The 20,916-nt window shown below is 40.7% G+C and overlaps 2 protein-coding genes across 3 annotated transcripts; one reads left to right on the top strand and one right to left on the bottom strand.

Annotated features, from left to right (window-relative positions):
• The first annotated feature begins 471 nt into the window (after positions 1-471).
• Positions 472-2,915, top strand: lbx2 (ladybird homeobox 2). Its single transcript, XM_084352814.1, has 2 exons — positions 472-1,137; positions 1,837-2,915. The coding sequence occupies exons 1-2, from the start codon at positions 813-815 to the stop codon at positions 2,298-2,300; spliced, it is 789 nt and encodes a 262-aa protein (XP_084208940.1). The 5' UTR covers positions 472-812; the 3' UTR covers positions 2,301-2,915.
• A 7,700-nt stretch (positions 2,916-10,615) lies between these two features.
• pcgf1 (polycomb group ring finger 1) lies at positions 10,616-20,841 on the bottom strand. 2 transcript variants are annotated; one of them, XM_084352492.1, is made up of 9 exons: positions 20,728-20,841; positions 18,367-18,472; positions 18,075-18,227; positions 17,155-17,226; positions 16,117-16,222; positions 14,850-14,892; positions 12,429-12,512; positions 11,095-11,175; positions 10,616-10,797 (listed from the first exon to the last, which is right to left on the bottom strand). In XM_084352492.1, the coding sequence occupies exons 1-9, from the start codon at positions 20,812-20,814 to the stop codon at positions 10,747-10,749; spliced, it is 783 nt and encodes a 260-aa protein (XP_084208618.1). In that variant the 5' UTR covers positions 20,815-20,841; the 3' UTR covers positions 10,616-10,746. The 2 variants fall into 2 exon arrangements, with proteins under 2 accessions (XP_084208618.1, XP_084208617.1); XM_084352491.1 differs by having other exon boundaries at positions 12,429-12,515; positions 20,728-20,838.
• Between the last annotated feature and the right edge of the window lie 75 nt (positions 20,842-20,916).

Genomic DNA, 20,916 nt, shown 5'->3' on the forward strand with positions numbered 1-20,916 from the left:
GAACAGCTTCTGTTTACTTGCAGGCAAATCTTTTTAATAGACTTCAAATCATCAGCTCCGTAGATGTGCTCATTGTGGCTATTTTCAGCCAAATTCCCGTTCAACATAGTGACTAATGCGCACATTACGCATAACGCTCTATGCGTAATTACGCACGAAAATGACAAAATGAATATCACGGCTGGAGACCATTGTTGGCTCGCTGTTCCTCCAAACTTTTCCATAGTGCAAAGATGCTGGTGGCTGTTTTTTTTTTAATGGCCACCAACTCTCCCTTTCTAGAGGAACACACCAGCAGAGGGAAACAGATGCATAAACATTTCAGGGCATTTTTCTTCCTCGGCAGCAACAGACTCCTCCTATTCCCCACGTCCAATTAGTTATTATGGTCCGGCCCTTTAAGACGCAGCAGCGGGTCAGCAAGTAGTGTAGTGTTTCTCTAATTGAACTTCGCCCAATCAACAACAACTCGTTAGCAGTCGCTTTCTTTTTCTTGCTGCTTGAGACAGCTTTTTTCCCCTTGCAGGGATTCACCCCCCTCCAGTCTGTTACTGCATAAAGATCTACATGGAGCTTGGCAGAGGAACTGCGACTCTCTGAGGGGAATACAGTCCGGCTGCCTTTACAACTACGCCCGAAGCATGGTTATTTTGGAGCAAAGCTCTCCGGCGAGCTAAGTTGCTGCATTCAGCTTTGAGCGTCAAAATATAGAGGGGGTCTACGAGAACGTCGAAACGCTTGTGGACGCTTTAAAACCGCCATTTGAATGATATAACCAACTTTTCTGGAAGCAGCGTTTCTTCGGGACTGCGATGACCTCCAGTAAAGACATGAAGGCAGGTTCTGTGTTACAGTCCGGCGGTGACGAGAGGAGACGGGCTCCCTTGGACCAGCTGCCGCCGCCGGCCAACTCCAACAAGCCTTTAACGCCGTTCAGCATTGAGGATATCCTTAACAAACCCTCCGTAAAGAAGTCGGTGGCCAGTATCTGTCCGCCGAGAGTGCTGGAGAAAGTGACGGGCTCCAACTCTGCGAGGAACGGGATCACCACTCCCTCGTCGCCGCTGTGCGCGCTGGAGGAGCTGGCCAGCAAAACGTTCAAGGGTCTAGAAGTCAGCGTTATCCAGGCAGCGGAAGGTAAAGACACGCTGTGTTTTTAATGCAAATTATTAAATCCAAGATGGATTAAACAACTTTGAAGCTGTTTTTGAAGGGAAGCGGGCTCGATAATCAGCAGACACAGCTGAGAGTCGTGCTAGCTGGGCTTGTGTTGAGCCTAAATGTGGAAATGCTCAGACAGCTGTGAAAGAATGCGTAAAATATAAGAAAAGAGCAGGGAAATGACACATTTACGCATTTAAATACGCATGCATGTGATGTATGAAGCGTTAAAACTGGCTAATATATTGTCGATCAGCCATCATGGCCTCCTCCATGTAGAGCTGCTAGATAAAACATGACAGATCGACTTTAATGACACACTGAATATGTACATTTCTGTTTCACTGCAGAACAATGAAACCAACAAGTCTCATATTTGGAGAAATTATTGTTTTCAAATAATGTGATTCTGGATTCTGGATTTTGGGATGAATAATTTCTCTTTATTTTTATTGGACATTATTTTTATAGCAATGTTGACCACTCTTTAAAATGCTCCGCTCGGTGGTGATTCCGCAGACTTCATGGAATAAGTGAAATAAATGTGTTGTTTTTAGGGCACGTGAGCCGGACAGGCCTGTCAGCAGTGACTCTGTGGCTGCCCGAGTTTCCAGAGAAAGTGACCCTCGCGCTCGTTTCATTCCTCCTCTCTGTTTTCTTCTCCACCCCTCCAAGGTCGCGAGCACGTCAACGCTTTCGGACAGAGGCAGACGTCGAAAAAGAGGAGAAAGTCGCGGACGGCCTTCACGAACCACCAGATCTACGAACTGGAGAAGAGGTTTCTGTACCAGAAGTACCTCTCACCTGCCGACCGCGACCAGATCGCGCAGCAGCTGGGGCTCTCCAACGCGCAGGTCATCACCTGGTTCCAGAACCGCAGGGCCAAACTCAAGCGCGACCTGGAGGAGATGAAAGCGGACGTGGAGTCGCTAAAGAAAATCACCCCACAGACGCTGCAGAAGCTCGTCAGCATGGAGAACATTGAGGAGCAGCAGGGCGGAGGCGGCGAGGCCAGGTCGCCCAGTATCTCCCCAACCTCCCAAGGACACCGGGCCTTCCCACAGTCCCCCTCCTCGTCCAGAGACCAAACCACGGATGAATTCTCGGAGGACGACGAGGAGATCGAGGTGGACGATTGACAGTCAGGAGAGCTGTGTGGTTTTCATAAGCAACGACGACAAAAGAATATTAAAAGGGGGCATTTTTTTCTTCCCAAACTTTTGCACGGATATTGACAAAAAGGAGAATATATACATAAAAACATTTCAGGAAAGTTTTTTCTTCTCCTCCTTTTCCTTTTTTTCTCCATTTTAATTTATTAATCGGACTCGTTAAACCTTCCAAGTCTGTCGTTTAAAGATTCAACACAATATTTGAGGAATATGTTCTGTTCTGGTACAGTGACACTGAACTTTGTGTTAGCATTTTAATTTTGTTCGTTTTTGGAGGAGGGATGGAAAGTTGTGCAATTGTTTTTGTTTATCATTTATTCGCATTTTTTCCGACTCTGCCAAATATTTAAATGAAGCCCTTTTCTTCTCTTTGTTTTTTTTTACATGCACAGCCGGCTCGACGTGTCCGTCCATCCCTCCTGAGCCCTAAATTAATTTCCTTTATGTGTTCAGTGTGTGCAGGCATGCAGGCCTGTTCGCGGCGCAGCGCTGAGTTGTGTATATAAACCAAACATCCTATTCGATAATTTTATTGTAACATTCTATTTAATCAGCATCTATGTAAATAAAGGTTATATGATATTTCAAGAAGCTTCCGGTGAGATTGGATGTGTCATTGTGCATAAAAATTACAAAAAAGATTTAATAATACTAAATTACAATTTTGTGAGAATCAGCATAAAAATATGATTTAAAGGGACCGTTCCTACATTAAAGGTAAAAAAAAATAACTTTGAGAAGAAAACTTAAAGGAATATTAAAGGAAAACTTGAATGTGTAAACTCCACCTATATGAATGCTTAAAGAGAATATAATAGGACTAATATGTGGATTTATCCAGAGAGATTCAGGATATACATAAATATTCACCTAAATCTGCCCTGCTTGGTAAAAAAATTCCCCCTTTGAATAATTGACCCCTGCTTTCAGCCTTTAAGTGCCATGACTTCAATTAGCAGCCGTCCGCAGCCTTTCTTCCCATTCTTCCTGCGGGCTTTGAATGCGTCTTGTCACAAGAAGGTCCCGGTCCGGCCGCGGTGTGAAGAAAAGCTGCTCTCCACCCCTGCGCCATATGTTTTCTTCCTCCTTCCATGAATCGTCTTTAACACAACTGGTCGACATGATTGATTAGGTTAACCCGCCTTTGCTTTACATTAAACAGCTTCCACCGAGCTGTGGGCCATAATGCCGCAGCTGCCACTCTGGACTCTGTCACTCGGTTTGTTTGGGAAGAAGAAGAAGAAGAAGAAGAAGAAGAAGAAGAAGAAGAAGAAGAAGAAGACAAATGAATGAATAACAAATGTGTTGGTGTGAAGCTCCTGATGAATACAGGGAGGATGGGAGGAGGTGGAAACGCGACGTGCTGCTGCTGCTGCTGACCATTTGTAACAGTGTTGCACCGGGATCAAGAGCTGTGTGTGTGTGTGTGTGTGTGTGTGTGTGTGTGTGTGTGTGTGTGTGTTTGTTATCATAGGTATTTATTGATAAAAAACGTTTTATCTTCAAACATGTCAGGAGTTTTCATCATGAACCGTGTGGAGATTTATTCTCATTTCATTGCAAGCTCCTAAATTAATTCAATATTTATTAATATTTTTTTCACTGAGACCGTTTTCTTCTTCATTAACAGTCATAAACAAACAAACAGTGTTTATTATGTATGAATTGTTAACCCTTCATTCACAGAATAAGTTTTGGTGATTCGAGGAAAAAGAAATAAAAATCAGCTTCCACACTCGAAGTGGATTTTTTTTGTTTAAAACAATACTGACTCTAAAAAACCGTATTAATCATAGATTATTATGTATTATATACATTTTTTGTAATAAATGATTTCCATGGCACAAGCTGCTTTACAATATATTCAGGCTTAATTAAAAACATCGTGGGAACAAATGAAATCTTTTTGCAGTCTGGCCTTAAAAACTGAACCCTGCCCACAGACCGTGAGACTTAAAGGAAACCAAGTCTTGTTAGGACAGATTGTTTTTGGCTGCAGCTCACAATAGAAGTAATCAGCTGGAATCGTGGAGGTTGAAAAGTCAAGCAGGCCTTTTATTCTGGAGCCAGAGTGCATCAGTGTGCACTGTCACAACCCGAACCCGAACCGAACCCACAACATGGAGGATGGAGCTTTAAATACAAGTCAGGGGACAAACTGGCCTGATCACACTTCTTCATTAAAATATGCACAATATTGCAATATGCAAGAATTAAACTGTTTGGGACCTTCTGATTTTAAAAGTAATTAAACTGTAACATTATTCCTTTATTGTTGGTAGCATTCATATCTTTTTCCTCGAGGTACTTGTGTTTTATTTTATTCTTTTATTTTGAAATTTAAATCTGAAGTATAGCCTACATAACAACTGACTAGGCTATTGAACTGTGATTGATTATTATTATTTTACAGATTCACTCAATCTCAGTTTGTATGACTTCTTTCACTAGAATGTAATTAAATGATGGTGCATTCAGTGACACGTGCATTATACAAACAGTCAGTGGCTCAGCTCTTTGTTGCTACATGCACATTTTTCCAGTGTATTAATATCAGAAGAACTAAAGCCCAAAGGTGTGAGTTCAAATCTGACGAGCGGTCCAACATCTGGGCCTAAAGGTCACAGCTTTGGGGGATTATTGTTTTTTCAACATAAGAGCGCCCCGGAGAGACGCGCTCGGGCTTTATAAGGGCAGCTGGGGGATAGTGTGTGTGTGTGTGTGTGTCTGTGTGTATGTCTGTATGTCTGTGTGTATGTTGTGCAGGTTTTTTCAGTTCAATTTATTCTTTATTTAAAAACATGGCCACAGAGGCCGGCTCTGGGTCAGCTAAAGGTTCAATAAACGTCAGGATGTCGTCAAGGTTATTAACATTTGAAAAAGATCAACTACAAACAAAGCACAAACTGGTTTTTGAAAAGAAGAACGTTTCTTTGGGGCTTCTTTCCTAAGTCATAGGAAGATCTGTCAACTCTACTCCAGGTGAATGACCTCTGCAGTAAAACAGAACGCTCGTCTGCCCTTGATGAACACATGCTCTTCTTTCATATGAAATCCAAACCAACACCAACCACTGATATTTGTCTTTGAACAGGTTTGAAATAAAAATACCAACTAGTTGTTTTATCTAAACAAAAATATATTGAGCACATTTACTGTTTTTTGGTTTTGTAATTTCTCATCATTCAAGATGCTGCTTGTGCAACTAAGTGAAGAGCCACTGGACTGTTGTGGCTGCTGCAGTCTGCAGAGACAGAAAACACTACCGGTCTTTTACATTTTATCAGCCGGTCTCAGCTCATCAGAGTCTTTGCTTTCACTCTGGACAAGATCACACACATCAGAGCCTCATGTCTGAAAAGCACCAAGTGTGCCACCTAGTGCTGATCTGGGAGGACTGTCTTCTGTGCAAACAGCTCTGTACAGGGAGACAGAGTGTGTCAGTAAAGTTCTGTGAACACGAACAGGGTCTGCATGGACACGTTTTTGCAATCTTTGTCTTCACCGTGCAGCCTGCAGTATTACAACATACCTTTTCATACCGTTTTCTCTGCACGCCTCTAAAGTGTACAATAAAAATGACCAGAGTTAGTGTGTCACATAAACATTTAAAGACGAGGTGGAATGCCAGTTGGCTTAAGATGCTTTTACATCCAGTCGTGATGGAGCTGAGTTTACTCTGCATTAGGAGAAATACAGCTCCTGTGGAAACTCTTGTTTTATGTCCTCTGCGGCTCTAGAGAGCTTTCTGAAGTCTAAATCAGGGATGTCACAATATCACATTTTCACAACACAATTATTGTGGCCAAAAGAATTTACAATAGCAATAATCTCCGTCATGTGATTTTGTGTGGCAGAAGTAGCCGTGCACTGTGGTAGTGACTCGCCTTCTGTTTTATGGTTCGAGGCAACAAGCGTTCAGGTGCATTACCACCACCTACTATAACAAAGTAAGACTGGAAAGAAACAGAAATGATTCAAGAGGTACTGGATTATTCATCATATGTGTATCATTAACATGATATCAATATTTAATTTTTAAATATCAGTTATCGTCAGTATTGGTATATTGTAACATCCCTAGTCTTAATATATAACCCTGATGAGGATTATCTTGCGGATCACAAATCTATAACATCAATCCTGCCTTATGAAGTGGGAGTGTGAAGGATATGAGACATGCAGGGTCAGAAGTAAAATGCTACTGAGGTGCATTATTGGAAATGTAGGATTGACTTTTTTTAAGCTCGAGGATATTTCAGCCTCTTTTTTCCCTACAACTTGATGGAAATGCAGTGATGAATGGATTAAACTCCTTAAAGCTCCTGTTAGTAAGACATGAATACTGACACTTTGGATCGTCGCTCGGGTCGGCCGCCATCTGAAAGTGTCAGTATTTGACGAGTCGGGAATGAGACTGAGACACTAAGGAGCTTTAAGTCATCTCAGCTCAGGTTGCCTTAAAACAGAGCAAAACCATAATACTTTAATTATCTCACATCTACAAGCAGGCCTGTGAAACCTTCTGTCCACAGATTGTCTAATTTTGTTCAAGCAAGATCACGAGATACACAAAAAATGTTGAGATGGGAAGTGAATTTTTTACCATATTCGTTTGTTTTTTTCCTTTCATTATTTCACAATACTGAATCACTGGATTCATTTTGTGGATTAGATTGTTTTGGCACTGTTGGAACAAAATCATATTTTCAATATCTAAGTAAAAACAGAAGTTTGATTTGAATGAAGACAAATACAAAACAGAAGAGAACAGAAATTATCGCCCACATCCCCCCCCCACACACTGTGAAATGTACCTCAACCATCACGAGTGCAGTTTTTAGAAGTTGCACAATAAATTGAGTCAAGATCAGTTTATTCCACGCGGATCTAGAAGGATTAATAATGAAAACAACATCACAAACAAATCTGTGACAAAGAAAGCAATTTCCAAGGCACGGAAAAAAATGGAAAAACATGGCACAGCTGGAAATCTGCCTCCAACAGGCTGAAAGTCTGAGAGAAGAGCGCTTTAGAGGGACGTCAGCAGGAGATCTGTGTGGATCCTGAAGGAGCAACGAGTCACATCGTCAAGATGGGAGCCACAAAAAACTGCTGCTGCAAAGATTCATCAGTCACAGCTTAACGATCAAGTAGACATGATGTGAATGTGTGTAGGAGACTGAAACAAAGAGGAAGAGAAGTAACAACTTTCTGAACATCATACTACATTTGGTGTGATCAAAACACTGCAAGCCAGATAATGTTTTATATTGCAAAGAGCCTGTTAGAAGCAGCATCTTTCTGTGGAGATATTTCTTTGCAGCAGTTCCCAGAGGGACGGGGAAAGTAGAGAAAAACAGAAAGATCCAAGAGGAAAACCTGCTGCAGTCTGAAGAAGAACTACAACTTGGGAGGTGGTTTATTTTTCAGTAAAACAGTAATTCTGAACATAACGTCGAAGCTACACAGGTGTGGCTTCAAAACGACAATGGCTGGCCAAGACACAGTCCAACATTCGTGGTAGGCCTTTAAAATTACTGTCCACTCACATTCCCTATGAAACTTGACAGAGATTGAGCTGTTTTGTGAAGAAGATTTGGAGAAAATGCAAAGTCCAGAGGCATAAAGCGGATATGGACATATCTGCACAAACTCAGGTTTTCTATGACTGCCAGAAGAGCTTCAAATACAGAAAGATATTTCTCTGATGATTTGTGGTGAAAAGTTTACTCACTTCTGCTGAGATTCAAAGTAGTACAACAATAAAACATACACAAAACAAAAAAATCAAGAATCATGTCAGAAAGCAGCTGGTGTCATATCACAACAATCTATGTCGTTTACATTTTTACGTTTACATCGTAAATACAAGACGGTGACATCATGTTACAGCACTGCTTGTTTGCTTGATATGATTTTTAAAAACTGCTGTGAAAAGCTGCCTTAAAGCAACACTAGGTAGTTTGGACTCATTACTACCCCCGGCTGGTTGAGAAGCGCAGTTATCTGTTACTAGAGTCGTAAATACTGTCGCTGTATGAGCATCCCTGGGGAAAATGAATACGCGTGAATTTGTTGACGGAGCCGGCGAATCACGAAATCGTCTGAAAAAACCTCAATCGAGTGCCAACAACAAGCTAGATTCAGAGATAGCAGTTGGTAGTTTGTTAGCATATAGGCTGCACAGCACATTAGCATGCTAGAATTATTCTCATACCGAGTTGGTTGTAGTGACTGCACCGACTAAGTTACTTCCAAAACACGACGCTTGGGCGTGAATGTGTTTAGTAACGTCTGAAAATATAACGTTTTCGGGAGTTACTGAATACGATCGCAAGTGACGTTGTGTTCGGCGTAATAACTACAACCAACTCGGTATGACAACAGTAAGTAGCATGCTAACGTTACCTCCCGATCACACTGTTTAACAATTACGTTGATCATCTGCATGAACTAAGGAATCCGCAACTTTACAAGACAAGACGTTCATAGTGTTTTAGTAAGTTAGTCATCGTCTACAGTCACTACATGAAAACGTGCAAGCTGACGTTGTGTTTGGTGCAATAACTACAACCAACTCGGGACGGCAACAGTAGCTAAGTAGCATGCTAACGTTACCGATTACAACAATAGCCTGACGTTACCTCCTGACCACACTGTTCAACAATTACGTTGATTATCTGCATGAACTAAGGAATCTGCAACTTAACAAGACAAGACGTTCATAGTGTTTTAGTAAGTTAGTCATCGTCTACAGTCACTACATGAAAACGAGCAAGCTATCCAAACGGACAGCATTAGCTTATCTCCCGGCTTTATTACGGTTATAAACTGGACAAATAGAGCCCCAATGAACACCACATAACAACAAATCAACTCAAAGTAAAAGTCGGTAAGATAATAAATATGTATAAATGTAATATATGACTTACAAATCCAGTAGTCTCAAGGCTAGGTCGCCATCAGTTCTTTCAGCTCGCACCACCGAGCGTAAGCTGGTCTAATATTTATCCGTGTCCGGCTCATGTTATATCACTCTCTTTTTCTTTTCTTCGCCTCCTCAGACAATACCTTCTTGGCTATTTTAGCTGGCTTGGCCATGGCGTTGGTTTACAAAAAATCCAAGTAGCTGCTGGCTAAATCCACCCACGAATAAACGCATTGTAAAGCAGGTCGCACTAGACTTCTTTACGTCAGGTATGTCGCTACCCGCTCAGGGAGGTTACGCAGTGCGGTTTCTGCCGGCGCGACCCCCCTCAGGCTGCAGAGGCGTCACCGTTCATCCTATTAACCGTTATTCTACCACTTAACTGAGTTTAGAAATATTATTTTAAGGTCGAAAAACTACCTAGTGTTGCTTTAACATTTTCCTGACCCTCTATACTATATATACTCTCTATACTCTATCTACCCTCTATACTATATATACTCTATATATCCTCTATTATATATATACTATATATACCCTCTATACTTTATACAATATATATATATATATATATACACATACATACATACTCTATATACCCTATACTATATATATATATATATATACACACATACATACATATATATATATATATATATATATATACACATATATATATATATATATATATATATACACACATACATATATATATATATATATATATACACACATACATATATATATATATACACACATACATATATATATATATATATATACACACATACACTCTATATAGCCTATATACTCACTCTATATAATATATATATATATATATATATATATAAAAAACACACACACACACTCTATATATACTCTATATAATACGGCTAATGCAACAGTCTCCACTTGGTTGTGAAATGCAGGTGGTTCATACTAATGTTACCTAAACATACCACGGCTCGTCACATTGGCTACTTCTGTTTCTAAAAACTGACTGGAGGTCAGCTTTGCAAAAGACATTCATCACACTGTGACATAATTAAAACCAAAATGTAATAATTCTTTGTAATGTAAGACATCTAAAGTATATAAACTACTCAAAGTATTTAAGGGTCCAGTTGATTGTTGAGTCTCAGTTCTTGACGAGTTGATGAGACTCATAAATTAACTTTCTAACAAACTGGACTTTTAAAAGGTATTCAAAGTGTTAAGAATCAAGTTAAGATGAAATAAAACAGTTATTATTGGGAACCTGTCCAGGAGGTCGGATCATGTGACACACTCACTGTGCGTTGAAGACGTTGTAGATGAAAGCAAACTGCGTGTGAGAAAGTAACACAAGATATTATTTTCACATTTTAAATTTATTGTCAAAAATACAAAACAAGGAAAATAAGTATATGTACACAAACACTATTAAAATAGAATATGTATGGTACAAAATATGTACAGCTGTCCTCAGAGTGAAAACAAGTCCTATCTGCTCCTTTTGTCCTTGATGGTGTAGTGGAGGACTAACGGCTGCGCCTGGGGGACAAAACATTCAAAATATTATATGTGGGTGGAAAACATTCAACATTAGATTTATTTATCTATTAACATCTTAAAAAACAGATCACAAAATAAAAGTTCATTCTGTTTTATAGATCCCAATGACTCAAACACAACATTACTACAACATTACCACTGAACTGAAGTATTTAGTAAACCACTGTGAACTTTATCCTCATTTCCCAAATAAAAATACAATGGAAAGAAAATGTGTTCAAGTGTGAAGGAATGTATGACTTTTGTTGGCACTAGTTAACAGTAGCCTCACCGTACCTTGCCAAACCAGTGCGAGAGCCATAACCGCTTCATGGTCATGTGATCAGGCAGAGACTCGTTATTGAACAACATCTGGACCTATAGGGAGACCACACAAACAGATGTGAAAGGGAATCGAAAAGGAACATCTGCGATATTTTTTTTATGTGAAACCTGTTTGCCGTTAGTGGAAGAAGCAACAATGCAGCAGAAATACCGACTGAAACCACACTTGCAAAATATTCTTTGAGTTTGTGACAGTGACAATGTCATCAAGACAACATGTTTAAGTGTGGCTAAATCAGATTTATAGAATTTTTGATGATGATTTTCTGTAGGAATAGTTTCAGACTACGAAAGCAGAGAACAGCTGTGCTTGCAATTTTTTTTGAATACCATTAACTCAGATCAAGAGCCAATCATTTAGTCAGCCAGATCAGCAGTGGCATGCCAGAATGTATAGATGGCGTCTACACAACTATAGCAACTGCTTTAAGCTGAACATGTCAGACCATCAGGCCATTATTGATTAACAGAGTCTGAATACGTACTTAAATATACCATTGAACACCTACCAATATGTGTAGTTTCTGTGCCAACAAGGATTATTGTAGCCTAATGGAAAGTCTCACTTCTGCTTCTGACAATAATCAGCCACAATGTAAATAATCAGATGTCAAATCACCAGCGGAAATGTTCATACGGTTTGCTTTGAAACTCAGAGCTGCGTCATGTTGTCATCGTTGTCTGGAGAAACTGGCCTCGTTTTCAAGATAAATTAAAAAGTTACTCTGAGAAAACAACTTTTTTATCTTGACAAAATTAAATATTTTACTCATGAGATTAAGAGAACAGATTTTCTTTTGTTTTTTATTTATTTATTTTAAATTGAGAGCACAGCCGTTCTTGACTTCCATATAAGACAGTCTAATTTGAGAGTGAGTCAAATGTTACCCAATAAGGCACCAATACATGCCGAATAAATAACAAAGGAACCTCTGAATGAAACAAGTCTTTCTTAGTTGGATGTTGCAAAAATAATCACCAACGAAATATGAATTGTATAATTATTATTATTATTATAAATATTCAAGTATAATTGTTGGCAATTAAAAATGTGTCTTCCATCATTTTCTCTCCATCAGATAGATGATGTTTTGTCTCAAGGAGAGAGAGGATACTGCAGCGAATGAAGTGGTTAATGCAGTGAATGAAGTGGTTAATGCAGCGCCATGAGTACTTCACGTTTGTCCTCATTACCATCGGCTGAATAAATAGACAAATCTTTAATGTGCTGTCATGTGCACATAAATGTCTTTGTGTTATCAACTCAAAGATCATTTCTGACTGACCTGGTGTTTTTCCACGTTTAGCCGATGACAAAGCACTTTCCGTAGGTGTCTCACCTCCGCTCGGACAGAACAGCGAACAAACTTCTGCTGCAGAGAGACGAGGTCAAACAAAACTTCAGATGAGCAATATGACACATTGGAGTCCAGAGGGTAATTCAAATAAATCAGGACTAGCTATATCTGTGTGTTATGGATCCAGCTCTGGAGACCACTGCAGAGCTACGGGGAGATGTCTTGTTCTTAAAGCAGGTGAAGACGTGCGTGATATTTTCCACTCATTTTACTTTTGGATATGTCATTCGCTTGCTGGTATCTAGTCTGGCAGAAGTATTTATTGCTCAGAGAGTAGACTAATATTTTTGGTTTATAAAAAGCTCGTCTCTTTCTTTTTGCTTGTAAAACTAGAATTACATGCTGTTGTCTCTCAACTGCTGTTTTTAATTTTAGCATTCCAATAGTGTTTTTATAATGCAGCCAAAGTTCAGTGTCACAAACATGCTGTTCTGGTGGCATAAACACATTTCCAGGAATTAACCCAGTAACAGTGGATGGTCAGGGTGCGGTGCACTCCTGTTACATTAGATTTACAGTGAAGAAAAACTTGCTTCACTGCTGGACATCTTTCCATCCCAACTGACGTATTGTCAGCTCTCAAGCCATAACGCTAACTTCTCTTGCAACGTTAAGGCAGTGCGAGACAGTATTTCTTTATAAGCCGAGGCAGAAAATTATTTTAACTGGACAAGCAGAGAACAGCATGTAACAAACGCTGAGAGTCTGATTCAAATCCAGAACACTGCAAGGACATGTACAAACATAACCCCCTGGTGTGAATAAGCTTTTTGTTTTAATGAGCGTGGTCCTTGCTGCAGGCTAATGTATTTTATAAGTTCACACTGGAGGTTAGAGTTAAATTCAACTGCATCTGTAGAGCCAGGAAGGATGCCAATGACGCTGCATGTTGCCATTACACAAGGGAACATTAGATACAACAATAAACAACATTTTAATTTCACACAGTGGTCAAAGAGGACATGAAGGACGATAAACACTTGCTGCAGTCATAAGATCACTTCACTAAAACTCCCAATACACATCCAGTGTTTATGTTCAAGTTTGAATATGTCTCTCACATCGTAAAACCATGTACGAAGCTCAAAGGAACCAGAGTATATATAGAGAGAGTTTAACATCAAAAGCTCTCACTCCACATTCAAACTAACCCTAACTGACTGGTTTGACTTGTGCAGCATTTTAAAAATCTGCTATGTTGAAAACATATTTAAACAAACATATTTAAACCAGTAAAATACTGAGTCTTGATTTGAGCACCACACAGTCGTCTGTTAAACAAGGGTGCCCTCTGCTGGCTGATCGGAATCATTGCAGTATGCATGATGATGTTGGGTGGGTAGTGTGGATAATGTACAAGTACAGTAGTGAAATGTGACACATCCTATGAGTTTTAGTTAAGCATTATGTGTGGTTGTGTGTGTGTGTATATATAAATGGGCTTGTCAAGAGGATTCAACCACATGGGGAAAACCCACAGTAGTAACAGTAGTAAGTGACAAGGTAGGCATTTTTTTCAGTTTAGCGGGTTTGAAATTGGTTTGCAGGCATGTTTCACACGCGCATTTAAATTGCCAGGATGTTAATGTGTATGAATAAGCATAAGGAAACACTGACTGAACATGCAGGACAGAAAACTAAAGGGATAATAGTCACGATCAGCTCGTCATTGATGTTCAAATGGATTTTGAGGTATGCAGAGCAGCACTTAACATTTTCCACCTATCTTCAGTTCTTTTATATAACATTTGGGGAGTTTGCCACAAATGAGAGTTAGTAAAGTTTAGACACTCGCACTGCAGCATTTTAGCTGTCTGGTGCCTCAATTAATTTAAAGGCTACAAGGCATTTGTCGGACAAATACACTGTTTGGATGTGATGTTTGGATTCATATAATTTTAGAGTCCACCCTAGTCACCACAAAGTTAAGATCTCAGCCATTTAGCCTCAAAAGTTGTTGCTGAATCTCTTTTTCAAACCACTATAACATCTCCAATTATAACCAAATTAGCAGTTTGGTTGGAAATAAAGAATGATTATATGCCTCACTGGTGACCCACTTATCCCTGCTGTCTCTCTGAGTTTGAGGCAGCCAGAGTAACCAGCTCTGAGAGATGAATTCTGCTGTTGCTGCAGATGTCATTGTGCCATGTATTTGCTTAGCAGTTAAGGGCAGAAAATTACTTGTTAAGGCTTCAAAAATGTGCCCCTGGAGACACATTCAGCTCGGCTGTGCAAACCTGTGAGACAAGTCGCTTTGAAAGCATCTATAACCAGCTCAACAAATACACAGGCTTGAAACAAAATGGTTAACATATTGAGGATCATTCATCCTTATACATGACTTACCTGGAGAGTAAGTCTTGTCTTATCTTTAGCAGCAAGCGATGAACTTTAAAGACAAAACAAAAACAGACTGTAAAATGTCATGTTGATGAGTTTAACTTGAAAGTCTGACACATTCAGCAGCATATTGTATTTGTATTCTGTCGGTCTTATCCAATATGGATTGGATGTCATGAGGCCAGAGGTGTCAAAAGTATTCACATTCATTACTCAGGTAGAAGTATAGATACTAGGGTTTAAAAATACTTCTGTAGAAGTTGAAGTATCAACTCAAGCTTTTTACTCAAGTAAAAGTGTAAAAGTACTGGTTTCAAAACTACTTAAAGTATAAAAGTAATGTAAGGGGAAAAAATGCCATTAAGGACAAAAGCTTAGGCCGCGCCACAGGGGCCTATAGTGCACTACCCCACCTCCCCCAAAAAACATGTTTCTAAAGGCCATAATGACTGTAATGTTATATTAAAATGTTAATGTTGAAACATTTGGGATGCACTAGGCTACCTGTTTCAGCCTCATATATGCCCATTGTAAATGAGCGCATTTTAGTACCATGCAAATACATTAAAGAACCATATATGTACTACTGAGCATTAACATCTGTGACATTTTGCTCGAGTTCTCTCGTGTCTCTGACAGGGACATCTTCGTACTAGGCTACATACATAAAGTCTGCTATGTCCTTGCTGGAGTGCGACGTGATTTGTGTCATGTGCAGGGGCGATGGTTTTTCTCTTAATTACATAATCGCCATCAGTAAACGGGACGCTGTCTGACTATCACTTGCGGGAGGCTGTTTATGGGGGAAAGTTCACTGAAGTCTTCACTGCGACAAACAGTTGGCAAGTTAAAGGCTTTTGCCGGGGACAGACGCTGTTTTTCAGGCAGAAACGTGATGAAGAGTCGGTCGGACAGACACTTCTCCACAAATAACTGCAGTATTTTTTTTCCCTCATATAAGTTGCCAAAGACACGACCAGTTACTACGTTACTGTTGTATGGTCATGTAACGTTGCTTTGTGGGACATTTCTCTATATTTTGTAGAGTGAAGGATCTGTACAGTTATCAGACAGTGAACACCATCAGACCGACACGCCCCCGCAGAGTAGAAGTAAAAAGTCGGTTGAAAAATAATTACTCCAGTAAAGTATAGCTACCCAAAATTTCTACTTTAGTAAGGTAACAAAGTGTTTGTACTTCGTTACTTGACACCTCTGCATGAGACACACACAAAGGCACAGTTAGATGCCTCCAACAGTGATAAAAGCTCACCTTAGCCTTTCTAAACACAGTGAAACCTGCTCATCATATCTGTAGAAGTGGGCTTTTGAATGGTCAAAGCTTGTGTATGGTAAACCTGTAGCATCAGGTACAGCATCTAGTGAGATGGAAGAAAATGGTTTCAAATTTAAAATCAGAGTTCACATTATTCACTTTGTGGTTAACTGGCAGGTTGTTGCAATGAAGTCTATACAACAGAACAGCAACCAGCTGCAAACTGAGGACATTTAATCATAAACAAATGGCAGTTTTACAGTCTCTCACAGAAAACCAAACAGTGATTGAACCAACAGCTGCGTCATGAAAACCTTTCCATTTCTTGATTACAGTTGTCTGGTACTGGAGAAACTCCCTGTGAAGTACAGGATGTGCTGGGTTTTTCTATTCCAGCTTGTTTAACATAAACCAACAGCAGAAACTGTAAAATTATTTGTCCTCCGGTCATTCAGACATGCATGTTAACATGACCACAATAATCTGGTAACTGGGAATAATCAGGTTATGATAATAATCTGATTTGACATGTTTACATGCACTTTAGTAATGAAATAATGGAAAAAATGGGTTTTCATGATTCAGTCAATTAGTTGGATTTCTTAGAAGTACATGATGTAAAACAGTTTTTCAAAAACATCCTGTCATCACGACGTTGCTTATCGTGGCGTCTCCGCCGGGCAGGGCGTCCTTATGTGGGATTTTGTTTGAACAATGCGCTCTGTCTTCACGTTATGCATGAGCAGAAAACGCATCTGCATCCGCTCACGTTTTAACAACATCTGGCTTCTTTTACATTTTGACAAATGCGCAGATGTAAAAGAACGAAAGAAAGCGGATAACGGTATACATGCGCCGAATAAGACCAAATTTTTCATAGTCCAATAACGGCTTTTATCCGATAACACACATCACATTGTGCTGTTTACGTTTTGTTACCATTTGAATAGTCTTGTAAATCCATAAATTAGATGATGATCTGTTTATTAAAAATAGATTTAATTACATACTGAGAACATTAAATTGAAGACTTACCATCTCCAGCTGGTTGGATGACTCTCTCTAACCCACGTGACTGATAAAATTCCTTTATTCTTTTGTCTTCACCTGTTTAAACATGAATATGAGAAAAGCATGACAAATGTAGTTACAATAAGGATTTTTAAATATGCTAAAACAGCTGGTAATGTTAACAAACAATGGGAGTGCAACAACGCAATAGGATATGTTTTACCAGAGTTAAATTGTACTTTACAGCTGTAGACAGGCTGATTGTTTGAGACCTGCTATCTTTCTTTGTTTTGAGCTGATTTCAAAATCCCTCTGGACTAATTGCAGGTGATTCAGATCACCTGTGTGCAGGTGGGAGACTGACTCCTGATTGAGGAGTGGAAGCAGCTCGGGGCGTTTCCCTCCCAGCCAATCATGGTGTGACGACACCTCTTTGTGAAGGCTTAAAAGAGGTGGTGAATGGCACCAGGTGGCCCCAACACTCATTCTGGATCTGTCCTGACTCACTGAGAACCTCGTCCCCTTAGATTACCAGCCAGAAACTCTGGTCTGTTGAGGCCCTGGTGTGTTTTCTTGGCTGCTTCACGTCATTTAGTGAGGAAACTGTTTATTCTTGAACCCCTTGAAACCAGAAACCTTATACACACCTTCAGTCTGACATGTTATTTCACTGGGGCTTGTAGGAGCACCTTTCAGTTTGATCATCCCTGAAGAGGCATTTGTTTGCTGGTTTATTGTCCAAGCAGAGGACCTTGGGCGTCCCCTCTAGATGTACATGTTTTTATGTAGGTTGGACTGCCTGGAAGCATTTTACTGCCGGTACTGCCACAACATTATTATTTTGGATTGAAGTGCCAAAATCTAAATACTGACTGTCATGAGGACTTTACAGCTATTCGTAGCAAAGATTCAGAGAGCACAATACAGAGTGTGATTTTACGTACTTTCTTGTAGTCCAGGCACCAGTTTGTAGACGATGTCCTGCATCACTCGATCCAGTTTGAGGTTGAGTAAAGGCTGTGTTTCATGGATTTTGATGTTGCACATTGGACAATACTTGCTCGTTTGCAGGTATTTCACAATACAACTTTTACAGACTGTAGAGCAGAAGAAAAGAGGCATTTTATTTTCAATCTGATGACTTCTTCCAGCTTAACATTAGCATATTGTGAAGACTTTCATAAGTTAATAGCAGGAACAAAGATTATCATTTGGTTCAGCTCTGTTTAAACTCACAGGTGTGCAAACACTCTGTAATTGTTGTGGCATCTATGAAGTAACCAGCACAAAGGTAGCAGACAATGTGTTCGTTCAGGTCCTTGATCTTCAACTTGACCTCCTCCTTAAGGGACAAACAAAAAGGTGTTTTAAACATTTTCAACGTTTGGTTTAAAAGTGTATTCATCCCACAAACAGTTTAATGAGCACATGAGTTTAAGCCTACACCATGAGGCTTTAAACTCAAAGTAAACGTCTCACCTGAAACCAGGTATTGATACACAACATATCTTAAGTTTTTGTCCTGTGAGATCAAGATGGCCCAACAGAAATGTGACCATAAACAGTGAATCCACCAACATTTGAACTCTGCTCAGGTTGGAAAACGGCAAACTGGATAAGCAGCACATCTATTATGTAATATGAGCACTGAGTTTGAACATAACAGGACAGTTCACCCCCAAAGCAAAAACACACGTTTCCCCTTCACTGTCGGGGTATTTATTTATAGATTGTCTTGGTGTGAGTTTGAGTTTTGGAGGCTACAGAGATGGCTGTTTCAAGAAATTATGACCTGGATACTCAATATAATCCAGACCTTGTTGTGAGCTGCTTCATGTAGGAACTATTTTGTTTCTACTAACATACATCATATCACTCTGCAGAAGGAAGTGTGCATCTACTCAAGGATGAGAGGCTGTGTGGGCTGTAGTTCATGAGAAAACAATTGTTCTTATATGAAACTGCTCACAACAAGGTCTGTGGGTTATCTTCAGTAACCAGGTCGTGATCTCTGGAAAGAGACTTAAGATTTTCAAATGTATTTTTTGGGTATTATGAGCATCACAAGCTGAGGGCCAGTCGTTCCATTATATTTGAGAGGAGGCAGAATTCTCCCATAGACTGTCAACTCAGCCCAAAATAATCCAGATAATAATAATCCAGGCTGACCAATGTGGCTTTCTCAGGGCCGATACAGATACTGAGTGTTAGAAATCAAAGAGACAGACAGCCGATGTTTGGAAACGCTATTCATTTGCAGTGAAAATGAAAATCTTCGTTTTCTGCAACTTTATACTTTCTCTCCACTACATTTATTGGAAAAAACTTTTTTTTTTTATTTAGGTACTAGTTGCTTTGCAGATTCATATTATCTTATTGTCAATAGGATATTAATTGAGACGTGTTACAAAAAGCACATTTTTTAATTAATTACTTTTAACAGCAATCTGACTGATAATGGGAAAAATGCTGAATATCGGCCCAGATACTCTGTCTAGATGAACAAATGGCACTGCGTGTGTGTGTGCGTGTGTGTGTGTGTGTGTGTACACTCCATCCCACCACAGTTCAATGAAGTACAGAAATCGTCCCATTACAATCTGCCACTACTGTTAATTGTGAAATTGACTTAAATTATAAATCCTACATCTGCCACGTCTTTCCTCCAGGGCTGCTGCTTCTAACAGCCAGCTGACCCTGACCTTTGACCTCCGTGTGTATCCAGGAAGTAAGCCCCGTTGCAAATGAAGCTCTTTCCTACCAAGAGGAACCATAGACATATATGTCTATGAGAAGAACAATCAACTACCAACTGTAACACAGCAGGATGTGAGCGGACTCCCCGTCCGTCTCCTTCACAGTAAAGTGGGTCAGGGTTCAAGTTTGTTATCAGACTGATGGACGTCACGCAATGGCCGCAAGTTCTAACAAATCGGAACAAACAAGTCCAAGTGCGAGAACAACGAGGTGAGCTCCAGTCCGGTACTTCATTACACCGGAGCCGAGGGACAGGACCCGCGGAGCGGAGAGACCCGCGGAGGGGAGAGGAGAGGACCCGCGGAGCGGACGGGACCCGCGGAGTGGAGGGGAGAGGACCCGCGGAGCGGACGGGACCCGCGGAGTGGAGGGGAGAGGACCCGCGGAGCGGACGGGACCCGCGGAGTGGAGGGGAGAGGACCCGCGGAGCGGAGGGGAGAGGACCCGCGGAGTGGAGGGGAGAGGACCCGCGGAGTGCAGCGGCCGTCACCGTTCCACTTCACTCACACATCGCCTCAACTACAAGTAAACTCCCGGAAGAACTGACGAAACGGCTGAAAATGTGTGTGAAAGTGAGCAGAACCACAGTTAGGTGAGCGGATTTCCGCACGCTGCTCCGCTGCTGAGGCAGAACAACACGGGAGGACTCCGACCGTCCACGCATGCTCAAACGCGGCTCCCCTCACAGCTCCAGCGCTGCTCCGGCTCCTTCTCCATCAGCGCCGCGGAGACGACAACGATCTCCCGTCAACACGCGTGTTTAACTCGCCTCTGCCGAGCTCCGACTCCCCGGACGGTTCCACTCCGGCGCAAGCGAGCTGTACCAACACGGCCACTCACCTCGTTCCTCAGCGGGTCCAGTTTGTAGACGGACTGTAGCTGATTTCGTAGCCGCATCGCTATGGCCATCGGACCTTGCTCCGCCATCTTTGGGAATTATGCTTACTTCCGGGTAAACCGGAAGTGTCATTTTGTGCGCGCTGAAGGAGGCGGGTAAATATAAAGGAGTAAAATAGAGATAAATAAATA

The sequence above is a fragment of the Pagrus pagrus genome, assembly GCF_965226575.1.
Source record: "Pagrus pagrus genome assembly, chromosome: 5".
In the NCBI taxonomy this organism is placed as follows: domain Eukaryota; kingdom Metazoa; phylum Chordata; class Actinopteri; order Spariformes; family Sparidae; genus Pagrus; species Pagrus pagrus.